This window comes from Mustelus asterias, chromosome 11 (genome assembly GCF_964213995.1).
Source record: "Mustelus asterias chromosome 11, sMusAst1.hap1.1, whole genome shotgun sequence".
In the NCBI taxonomy this organism is placed as follows: Eukaryota; Metazoa; Chordata; class Chondrichthyes; order Carcharhiniformes; family Triakidae; genus Mustelus; species Mustelus asterias.
In genome coordinates, this window is record NC_135811.1 from 25,270,685 (window position 1) to 25,283,107 (window position 12,423).

At 44.1% G+C, this 12,423-nt stretch overlaps 1 protein-coding gene across 1 annotated transcript in view; it reads right to left on the reverse strand.

Moving 5' to 3' along the window:
• Positions 1 to 8,496: 8,496 nt before the first annotated feature.
• LOC144500420 (factor VII-activating protease-like) overlaps positions 8,497 to 12,423 on the reverse strand; it is a 42,959-nt gene continuing 39,032 nt past the window's right edge. The window contains exons 11-13 of the mRNA XM_078223279.1: positions 12,168 to 12,302; positions 11,904 to 12,046; positions 8,497 to 9,099 (exon numbers count right to left, since the gene is read on the reverse strand). Of these exons, the coding sequence (XP_078079405.1) occupies positions 8,944 to 9,099; positions 11,904 to 12,046; positions 12,168 to 12,302 (434 nt within the window). The 3' untranslated portion in view covers positions 8,497 to 8,943. The remainder of the gene's footprint in view (positions 9,100 to 11,903; positions 12,047 to 12,167; positions 12,303 to 12,423) is intronic.

Sequence of the window (12,423 nt, forward strand, 5' to 3'; positions counted from 1 at the left end):
GGGGGTGCAGAGGAGATTCACCACGATGCTGCCTGGGATGAAGCATTTAAGTTACGAAGAGAGGTTGGATAGACTTGGGTTATTTTCATTGGAGAAGAGAAGACTGAGGGGCGATCTGATGGAGATGTACAAAATTATTGAGAGACATGGACAGAGTGGATAAGGAGCAGCTGTTCCCCTTAGTTGAAGGGAGGGGCAGGAGGTTCAGGGGGATGTGAGGAAAAACTCTCTTACCCAGAGGGTGGTGACGGTCTTGAATGTGATGCCTGGGAGGGTGGTAGAGGCGGTTTGCCTCACATCCTTTTAGAAGTATCTGGATGAGTACTTGGCACATCATAACATTCAAGGCTATGGGCCAAGTGCTGGTGAATGGGAAAAGGTAGGTAGGTCAGGTGTTGCTCTCGTGTTGATGCAGATTCGATGGGCTGAAGGGCCTCTTCTGCACTGTAAGATTCTGTGAAATGAACTGTGTCCGGGTTTCCATGACAGTGGCAAACAAGATTGTAGGAGCGCATGCCTCAAATTGCATCCTCGGCGTGCCGTGATGGGATGGTCAAATCATTGTCTAATAGCTTTCAGGTACAACAGTTAACTTGTGTGTAATTGGAAGTCACATTACAGAGGAGATGCTAAATCTGCAGTGATGGGACAAGACAATCCTTGGAAGAAACTTATTTGGGAGACTGAGTTTGGTAGGTATGCCCTCTTATCAGTGTTTGTGTGCTGCTTTAGTCAAATATTTTATGATTTGCACAAGATCAGTTTACACAGACTGGTTGCACACAAACATATAATTGTGCATGTGTGACAATGCAGCACCCAAAAATTTAACCTATCATAATTTTCAGCGACCTCTGGTGGCTCTTTAAGACATTCAATGCACCTGAGCCACCCATCAATGAATTCCTATCATGATAGCGGTAGCCTGGATGCCATTAGGAGTGGGGTGGGAAGTTCTGAACTCTCGTTTCCTGCATAACCACCTATTTCCTGCACCAAAATGGGGCAAAAATCAGTCCCTATATAAAATGGTATATGGGGTATATTCAGTCCACTATGTTTTTGCTAGCCCCCTTACAAGGCTATCCACTTCGTTCCATTCCCCTGCCCTTCCCCTGTTAGTATATTTCTTTTCAAATATTGTCCACTTCCCTTTCAATAGATATTATGGATTTTGTTCCCAATGTGGAGCAAGATTCTCCGGCCTCCCAGCCGCATGTTTTCCGCCAACGGGAGGTAGCGCGTTGTTTGCCAGTGGCGGGATTCTCTGGTCCCGCCGCTGTCAATGGGAATTCCAATTCTGGCTATTGTTTCTGATAGGACATTCCATGTTTTAATAATTTTCTGCGTCAAAATAAAATCCTAATCTCTGACACCATTCTTTTGATGATTAAATTTGTGTTCTCAATTCAATAATTGATTCAGCAATGGAAGTCATTTCTCTTGATTTACTTTCTTAAATCTTTCACAATTTTGGACATCACCATTAGATTTCCTGTTCAGCTTGCTTGTTCTTATGAACAGACTCATTGTTCCCCAATCCCTCATCATGACTGAAGTTTTCATCCAAGGTATCTATCACCTTCAGCATTGTCTCCCAGGTCTTGATATCTTCCTGAAAATAAGGCTCACAAAGCTGCATGTAAAACTGGACCAAGCAATTTTAACCCAGAGAAATTCAGATCACCTGAAGTAACGCACTGGCAAATACATCTAAATGAAATGTCATTTTTCTTGCACAACCAAATAAAATTAACTCTGTAATCTGTGATCATGCAAAAATTAAAGCATCATAGAAAACAGTCAAGCAAATCACAGCCAGCAGTTATTACTATTACCATACAGCCGAGATGCTGATCCCCGATTAACCCTTAGCTCAGATTTGAGCCAATTAACAACTTGACATCCAGTGACATTGTCTACACTTCCTGTGGCCTCAGAAAAGCAGCCAGCATAAAAGATACAAAAGTCTGAGATCACATACCAACCGACTCGAAAACAGCTTCTTCCCTGCTGCCATCGGACTTTTGAATGGACCTACCTCGCATTAAGTTGGTCTTTCTCTACACCCTAACCATGACTGTAACACTACATTCTGCACTTTCTCCTTTCCTTCTCTATGTTCGTTATGCTTTGTCTGTATAGAGCGCAAGAAACAACACTTTTTGCTGTATACTAATACATGTGCCAATAATAAATCAAATCAAATCAAAACCTTTTATATTACTGGAAAGTCAGTGACAGTGCCAACATTTTATACTACAGTTACCAACCTAATAAAAGAGAGTACAGGGAATTAGGGAGATTACATGAAAAGAGAGTACAGGGAATTAGGGAGACAGCTGAGAAGGAGGAAAGCAAAGGTAGTAATCTCAGGATTGCTGCCTGTGCCACGGAAGGTGAGGACAGGAATGGAGTGAGGTGGAGGATGAATGTATGGCTGAGGGACTGGTGCAGGGGGCAGGGATTCAGGTTCCTGGACCATTGGGACCTCTTTAGGGGCAGGTGTGACCTGTACACAAAAAACGGGTGGCACTTGAATCCCAGGGGGACCAATATCCTGGCAGGAAGGTTGGCTAAGGCTACTGGGGAGAGTTTAAACTAGATAGGTTGGGGGGAGGGGATCAAAATGAGGCGACCGAGAGTGAGGAAGGTAGCTCGCAAACAGAGAAGGGTTATAGGCAGTGCAAGAGGGCAGATGGACAGGGAATAGAGAAGGGGAGAGGTCAGACCAAAGGATTGAGATGTGTCTACTTTAATGCCAGGAATATAGTGAATAAAGGGGATGAGCTCAGAGCGTGGATCGATGCCTGGAAGTGTGATGTGGTGGCCATTACGGAGACTTGGATGTCTCAGGGACAGGACTGGATACTCCAGGTGCCGGGATTCAGATGTTTCAGGAAGGACAGGGAGGGAAGCAAGAGAGGGGGTGGAGTGGCACTGCTGATCAGGGATAGTGTCACAGCTGTAGAGAAGGTGTATGCTGTGGAGGGATTGTCCACTGAGTCTCTGTGGGTGGAAGTTCAGAGTGGGAAGGGGCCGGTCACTTTGCTGGGAGTTTTCTATAGGCCGCCCAACAGTAACAGGGAGGTGGAGGAGCAGATAGGGAAACAGATCCTGGAGAGATGCAATAATAGCAGAGTTGTTGTGATGGGAGACTTTAATTTCCCAAACATAGATTGGAATATCCCTAGGGTAAGGGGATTGGATGGGGAAGAGTTCGTTAGGTGTGTTCAGGAGGGTTTCCTGACACAGCATGTGGACAAGCCTACAAGAGGAGAGGCTGTACTTGATCTGATACTGACCAATGAACCTGGACAGGTGTCAGATCTCTCAGTAGGAGAGCATTTTGGGGATAGCGATCATAACTCTATCTCCTTTAGGCTTGCATTGGAAAAAGAGAGGATCAGGCAAGCTAGGAAAGTGTTTATATGGAGTAAGGGGAAATATGAAGACATTAGGCAGCAAATTAGAGGAGTAAGTTGGAAGGAGGTGGCAGTTTTTCAAGGAATGTCTGTCTAGAGTTCTACAGGACAACGTTCCAAGCAGACAGTGAGGTGTTGGTCGGTTAAAGGAACAGTGGTGCACGAAAGCTGTGCGGGACCTAGTCGAGAAGAAAAGGAAAGCGTACAAAAGGCTCAGAGACCTTGGCGAAGATAGGGATTTAGAAGAGTATACGGCTTGTAGGAAGGGACTAAAGAAGGAAATTAGGAGAGCCAGAAGGGGTCACGAGAAGGCCCTGGCAGGTCGGATTAAGGAGAACCCTAAGGTGTTCTATAAATATATGAAGAGTAAAAGGATGAGACGTGACGGAATAGGGCCTATAAAAGGTGAAGGCGGGAAAGTCTGTACGGAACCAGTAGAAATGGCAGAGGTGCTCAATGAGTATTTTGCCTCGGTTTTCACAGAGGAGAAGGACCTGGTGGATGTACTGCGGGCGTGCGGTGGACTGAAAGGATTGAGTATGTGGACTTTAAGAAAGAGGTTGTGCTGGAATCTTTGAATGGCATCAAGATGGATAAGTCGCCGGGTCTGGATGGGATGTACCCCAGGTTACTGTGGGAGGTGAGGGAAGAGATTGCAGAGCTTCTGGCGATGATCTTTGCGTCGTCGATGGAGACAGGAGAGGTGCCGGAGGATTGGAGGATTGCGGATGTGGTTCCTATTTTCAAGAAGGGGAATAGGGATAGCCCAGGAAATTACCGACCGGTGAGTCTAACCTCAGTGGTTGGTAAACTGATGGAGAAGATCCTGAGGGACAGGATATCTGAGCATTTAGAGAGGTTTAGTATGCTCAAGAATACTCAGCATGGCTTTGTCAAGGGCAGATCGTGCCTTACGAGCCTGGTGGAGTTCTTCGAAAATGTGACTAAACACATTGACGAAGGGAAGGCGGTAGATATGGTTTGTATGGATTTTAGCAAGGCGTTCGATAAGGTCCCCCATGCAAGGCTTCTAGAAAAAGTGAGAGGGCATGGGATCCAAGGTGCTGCTGCCCGGTGGATCCAGAACTGGCTTGCCCAAAGGAGGCAGAGAGTGGGTATAGATGGGTCTTTTTCTAAATGGAGATCGGTCACCAGTGATGTGCCCCAGGGATCTGTTCTGGGACCCTTGCTGTTTGTCATTTTCATAAATGACCTGGATGAGGAAGCGGAGGGATGGGTTGGTATGTTTGCCGATGACACGAAGATTGGTGGGGTTGTGGATAGTCTGGAGGGATGTCAGAAGTTACAGAGGGACATAGATAGGATGCAAGACTGGGCGGACAAGTGGCAGATGGACTTCAACCCAGATAAATGCGTCGTGGTCCATTTTGGTAGGTCAAATGGGATGAAGGAGTACAATATAAAGGGAAAGACTCTTAGTACTGTAGAGGATCAGAAGGACCTTGGGGTCCGGGTCCATAGGACTCTGAAATCGACCCCGTAGGTGGAGGAGGTGGTTAAGAAGGCGTATGGTGTGCTGGCCTTTATCAATCGAGGGATTGAATTTAGGAGTCCGGGGATAATGATGCAGCTATATAAGACCCTCATCAGACCCCACTTGGAGTACTGTGCTCAGTTCTGGTCGCCTCACTATAGGAAGGATGTGGAAAAGATTGAAAGGATGCAGAGAAGATTTACAAGGATGTTGCCTGGATTGAGTGGCATGCCTTATGAGGATAGGCTGAGGGAGCTCGGTCTTTTCTCCTTGGAGAGATGAAGGATGAGAGGAGTCCTAATAGAGGTGTATAAGATGTTGAGAGGCATAGATCGGGTGGACTCTCAGAGGCTTTTTCCCAGGGTGGAAATGTCTGCTACGAGAGGACACAGGTTTAGGGTGCTGGGGGGTAGGTACAGGGGAGATGTTAGGGGTAAGTTTTTCACACAGAGGGTGGTGGGCGAGTGGAATCGGCTGCTGTCAGCGGTGGTGGAGGCAAACTCAATAGGGTCTTTTAAGAGACTCCTGGATGAGTACATGGAGCGTAATAGGATGGATGGTTATAGGTAGGTCTAGAAGGTAGGGATGTGTTTGGCACAACTTGTGGGCCGAAGGGCCTTTCTGTGCTGTAGTTTTTCTATGTTTCTAATAAACAAAGGCCTAATAAGGAAATCCCAGAATTAGAGTGCCGCAGCTTTAGATTTGGTTCATTGAACATAAAATGACAGAATGTAGGTTTTGTTGTTAAAGCAAAGGATACAATAATCAGTATTAACACTGCACCTTATAACAGCAAAGCAAAAAAAACTCTTCAAATTAAATGCTGAAATGTAATGATGGCTGCAGTTCTAGCCTATTCCAGCAGAACTGAGCGAATGATGTGGTACCGCACAAATTCAAACATACTTTGGCCTGTCACTCTAACCAAGCTGCGGGTTGTCACAGGTATGAGTCTGTATTCTCTTCCAAAGAATCACAGCCCAATTCATTGAATTTTACCGCCACGCCTGCCCTGGAATCGGGGCGGGCGCGGCTCGCATTCTCCGTTGGCCTCAGGCGGGATTTTACAAGCCTCGCCCAAGCGAGGTCGTAAAATACGGCCTTGTGTCTGGTAATCTCTTTCTGTGAGGTTTCAAAAGGAGAAGTGGATGAGCTGTGAACTGATTTGCCATGGGCTGACACTTCAGAAGCAACATCAGATGGTGTAACAACCCTGGCTCTGAGTATTTATGTTTATACCTTACCTACAATAACAAGAATTGAGATAAAGGCTCACAAATGGTGTTCACAATTACAGCATTGTGTACATTTCTGGGAAAACTTTTTTGCATGCATTAAAATGTCTTTGCTTTGAGTCTTTTCCACAGAGTTGACAGAAACTGTTTTGCCAGAATAGTTGGAAAAGGATAAAATTATGTATTTTTGGATAAATATGTCTTCTACTACTCAAACTCTTAGGATGGAATTTTCCCGTCCCACCCATCATAGGAATCGTGGTGGCAGGACACAGACCATGCAAAGGTCTATTGGCATCAGGCGGGATTTTCTGGTCTTGGGGATAGCATGACCGGAAAATCCTGCCCTTAGGCTAAATTTCCATTAACAGGTATGGGGGGATTCTTGAACCCAGACTCGCCACCTTTGATTTTGCCCCGTCTCACAATGCCCATAATAGGTGTGAAACTGATTTGAATACACTTAAATAAATTTACACCTATTTACCCACCCCCCTTGTCAAATTATCCCCCCTCAGTAACTTTTCATGTCTCACTGTTGTGACGTTATGTCGGTAAGGTTTACAATAGGTGTGCCTAAACGTGAACCTGTCAGGAGCATCTCTCTGGGGGCGCAAAGGTCACTATAAACCCCTGGGAGAGAGGGACATATACAGGCAGTGCCCTGGCAATGTCCCTTGGCAGTGCCATCCTGTACCGGGGAAGTGCTGGGGGCATATCCTAGAGGGAGCTTCATTGGAGGGGGGTGGCAGGGGCTCATCTATTAGTGGTGTGGGGGGAATGGGCACTGAGGGAGGATGTGAATGCTGGTATGTTGGGGGGGGGGAAGGGGCAGGGATGAGGAAGGGAATGGGGATGCTGGCCATGATCGTGGAGGGGAGAGTGGTAGGGTGCAATGAGGATGCTGGTGATGAATGTGTTGAGATCGGTGAGTTGGGGGGGGGAGTTGTAGGGTGGGATAGCGAGGAAAGTGGAGCGGGGATTAGTAAGTTTTGTAGTCCAATCAGGCCACCCTTTAAAGATGGCGCCCTGATCTCGGTGGAGCCTGTGCCCAGTTGTAAGAGTCCCCGTATCACCAGTGTGACGGCATAAGCCATGCCCACTTTTTTTGTTTATCAGACTAAGGGGCTCAAAATCTGGAGAGAAAGCTGGCCAGTGGAGCTGTAGAGCTTCACAGTGCCAGAACTGACACTTTGCCAAATTCTGGTAAGATTACCCCCATAGTTCTCCCTTCTTCTAATTATGGTAAAAATGCTGAAGAGTATAAAATAGTGTTGCACCAGTGTTGACTGGCATTTAACTATCTTAATTCCATTTAATACAATTTCCACTTGTCACCAAGATGTAGATTAGACCAACCATTTAACTCTTTCTTCCACAGACTTTGGTGAACTTTGTAAAGTATCTCTCCAATATTTGAAGGCAATGGAATCAAAAATTGTGTACCTCCATTTCATGTCCTATTTATGGAGCATTCCCGTAAATAAATAAAGCTGTCAAAGACTAGGAGGGACATATTTTTCACCTTCATCACTTCGAAGGTAACCTAACAGAGGGTATCGCCTACCCTGTATAGAATCCACCTGACTGATAGTCTATTGATAGCAGTAGAAAATGGAACAAGTTCTATAAGTGGCAGATAATCTGTTCCATCAGTTCACCAGCTGGACAGCACAGATGAAACTTTACTACCAGAATGTTATCACCGTTCACGTGGGTGGGATTTTTCCAAGGTTTGGCGGGGTGCTGCATCCTCATTCCAGCGGGAACATGGCGTGAAAGGCCGGTAAGATTGTGCCCTACCTCTTGAAAAGGGGATTCCTTGATGTTCCTGACACGTTGAATGGCAAACGCAAACACTGGCCAACCATGGCACAAAGGTCCTATCTGGCCTTTTGAGTCTTGCCCAACCACATGGACCAACTCTTCCACTAAACTCAATGGAAATGCAAATGAGGAGAGCTGTGTAACAGGAGGCTGAATCAATATCTTCTGTTTTACATTATCACCCAAAGTCAAAGTTACTCCCTGTTACATTATTGCATTGTGACTTAAATAATCCGCATACGCTTCGGTAATTTAAACTTCCAGGTCCTATAAAAATTTGTAGCTTACCAAATCTGTTGATCATGCAAACCACAAGATGTGCCAAGGCTGAGGGAATTATAATTAACATGTATTTTTAAGCCAACCGACCTGAAAGCTAAATTTTGAACCAAGAACCTTATGTTCCAGATGCTTACAGTCTCTGATCTATTGATTGTCATCTATGATAACCAAGGTGTTTGACTAATGCTGCCAAGATTCAGCATTGAAATAATTTATAAGGGACTCATTTGAGGATCAGCAAAACAGAGTTGTATTTAATCAATTATATACACTCAAATTGTACACAAATTACAAGGATATCGTTCCATCTAAGGAAACCTGCCATTCTGATTTGTTAATTAAAATAAGAAGCAACAAGACTGGCATTCAGCCTGTGAGTTAGAGTTATCACCATGGAAGTTCAGCACCAAAGGCACTTTACACATGCAATCACTCAGACTGCGACACAGTTATACTTCCCACTTTATGGAAAAATGGTATTACAGGAATACAAAATCAATGATAATCATAATCAAAATTGTTATTAAGGTGGTAGATGTGATCCCATTGTCACTAAAACTGAGGTAATAACATATTTGCATATCCTTAATGTGCATTCTAGAAATAATGGATGTGTTAAATAGTACTGTCAAGCATCTTTTTATATTCCACAACAATCCCGTATGTTCAACCGCTGCACTTAAGTGGCTCGTGTTCGAATCCATTTAAGAAATTTGGTGACACGGACATAGACACCAGGTTTATTCTTCACTCCACAGCGATCACCCCAGCTCACTATCCCGTAGATTTGGTAACGTCCTTCTTTTATACAAGTCAATGGTCCACCAGAATCACCCTAAGCATGAAATAAAGATATGCAACTTTAGAACATCCATTCAAACCTCTGACTGTGAAAAGAAGTTTAGTTTCATAGGGACGTTGTACCCTTCCACTGAATGATGCTTGTTCATATAGAATCATAAAGCTATACAACATTAAAGGAGAAAATCAATCAATTTGTGCCTTCACCTATTTTTTTATCCTATCCAGTATCAATTCTCCTTTACTGCTGCATTGGTAAAATCTCCTTATCTATTAAAGATCAAATGCAAAGTATTAATTTAATACCTCAGTTATTACTTTTGCCTCCTCAAGAAGATCTTTTTACACCATCTGGTCCATCATTTCTTTGACTACTCTTCTACAATTTATATGACCATTGAAGGCTTTTGGGTTCCTTTTTATGTTAGCTGTTAAATTATTTCCATAATCTCTATTTTATTTTCTTAAGCTTTTTTTAAGATTGCCTGTGTACTTTCTGTATTCAATTGGTTTCATCATGCATTATCAACATTACATTTGTCATAAGTTTTCTTTTTCAATTGCATTTTACTTTATGCATCTTAATTATCCAGACAACTTTGGGTGCCCTTCCTTTTCCCCTTATGGCAATGTATCCACTTTGTATCCCAATTATCCCTTCATTGAAGGCCTCCTATCATTCAAATATTGCTTCTCCTGCTAATTTTTGATTCCAATCAATCTGGGCCAGATCATTTATTTTTAACTCACTGCAATTACAATGTTCAATGTCTTATTTTTGATTATTTTACTTCATTTTCATAATTAATCTTCACTTAATATTATGATCACGCTTCCCCAAATGTTCCCCCATTGAAACATACTCCACTTAATCCACTTCATTCCCCAGATCTAGAACCAATACTGTTTTCTTCTGTGTTGGGCTAGGAACATAGTGATCAAGAAAGTTTTTTTGAACACACTTTAAGAATTCCTCCTCCTTTACGTCCTTTACACTAGGATAATCCAATCTTAATTAGAAGAACTGAAGCCTTCCACTATCATTGCTCTACAGTTCTTGCATCTTTCTGTAATTTTCCTGAAAACTTTCTTCTCTAACTTCTTCCTGCTACATGGTGACCTATATTATACACCCCCTTGAATGATAGACCCTCTATTGTTCTTTAATTCTAACCAAACAAATTCTGTTTTACCCCTCAACTATATATCACCCCTTTCCAGTGCTCTAATAGCTTTTTGTGATCAATTTTGTGACCAGACCCTTTTCCCCCTTCCCTATTTTTCCTGAACACATTGTGACCAAGAGTGCCAGGGGGATTTTAACCATTGGAAAGAAGTAGGTTTGCAATGGTGAAGGTAAATATGTTAAAATCTCAAACCTGAACCCAAATCACCTTCAGCTCATGATGGTGGGGGGTAACAGGGGCGTCAAACCAGGATGTCGACTACTCATTGAAATATTGAAGTGAGGCTGCTTGCCTCATATTTTATGTCTATTTCAAAGAACAATGAAAATTACAGCACAGGAACAGGCCCTTCGGCCCTCCAAGCCTGCACCAACCATGTTGCCCGACTTAACTAAAACCCCCTACCCTTCCAGGGACCATATCCCTCTATTCCCATCCTATTCATGTACTTGTCAAGACGCCCCTTAAAAGTCACTACCATATCCGCTTCCACTACCTCCCCCGGCAACAAGGCACCCACTACTCTCTGTGTAAAAAATCTGCCTCGTACATCTCCTTTAAACCTTGCACCTCGCACCTTAAAACTATGCCCCCTAGTAATTGACTCTTCCACCCTGGGAAAATGCTCCTGACTATCCACTTTTCAGGTTTAACCTGGCTGATTGAATGTCCCAGGCCTCAGGAAACCCAACACCTAACAAGAGGCAAGTGCTTTTGCAGCACTGTTTGTGGGCCAGGAGGAGCAGGATGGCTTCCTCCCACCTTCCCCGAAACTGACATGCTTCTTTTCCTGTGATTGGACGTGCTCCTGTGATTGGGTGCTCCCATGATTGGACACCACTCCATGATCACTGATCCGTCCTGACAATCGGAACCTCTCATGATCATCAACATCCCCCATCATGATCTGACACCTGCCCTGGCTCCACCCCTCTGCCTCTGATCTCTTCTTGCCATCCTTAATTAGCCCCTGACCTTACAAGCCAAGTTGCACAATAACAGTCTTGCCTCATTAACTCTCCACCTTTACTCTAGCAGTAGGAACCATACCTGTGCCTGAATTACAACCTCGTCTGAACTGTTCCCGAACTGAGAGGGAGCCGAACCTGTCAGACAGATGAGGACCCCATTTACAAGAAACATGCTTTCCACAGCTTAACAGGACCAGAACCTCTTACTCTCACTTGGAAATCCCAGAGGCAGGTCTCTATTGACTTGTCCTGTAGCTCATCAGCCTCACTTACCCTGCTACGAACTTCCAAATTCATGTTAAACTGCCTAGCAGTTTCCTTCTGAGTCCTTCTATATTTGAACAGTTCCTTATTATTTGTCTCTTCCAATCCTCTGCACCTCTCACCTCTCCCCTCTAATATTTCCAACTCTGCAAATTAGTTCAAACCCTCCCTCACAGCATTAATTAACCGCCCCACGAGGATTTTAGTCCCAGCATGGTTGAGGTGTAATCCGTCATCTTCAACAGGTCCATCCGTCCCCTCCCAGCTGGACCCAGTTTCTCGGAAATCTCAATCCCTTCCTCTAGTGTCATTTCTCCAGCTATGTGTTAAACTGCCAAAATGAATTTGACCTCAGTCACAAATCATCGAAAACAGTGGAAACAAGTTCCACAATCCAAAGAATTGTTATTGCAAACCTGACATGAATCCACACTTCCGTCTAGGTTTCCTGCACAAAACATGCTGTCGTTGACAGTGGATCCATATGATCGAGGGTCCCTACAGCGTTGGTCAGGTATCAGTCTCACGTTTGTACGCAATAACTGATTGGATGATGCCTCTGTACAATCATCAATGAACAGAAAACGACATTACAGTTTGGCCACACACAATGTAACAAGTGCTTCAATTTTGAGGAAAAAAAATATTTTTTTAAAAATCCAAAATACTGGATACAGCACCTGTTTCAGTCTGACCCCATCCTGAAATGTGACACATAGTGCCAGGCTGGAAATCGGTCTCTGGTAAGCATGCAGTTTTTACATACTTCGTTTCCTGGGCACAGTGGCCATTGACTTTTTTAATTCTGACCAAAGCTGGAATGGAAATGTTGATTTACGTTAGAATTTGCTGTGACACCTAAAGGCTATCAAAACTGAAGGCCAGGCTTTTACCAGTCCATGGGTGACAGATTAAGGCGGGGGTGGGGGTGGGGGG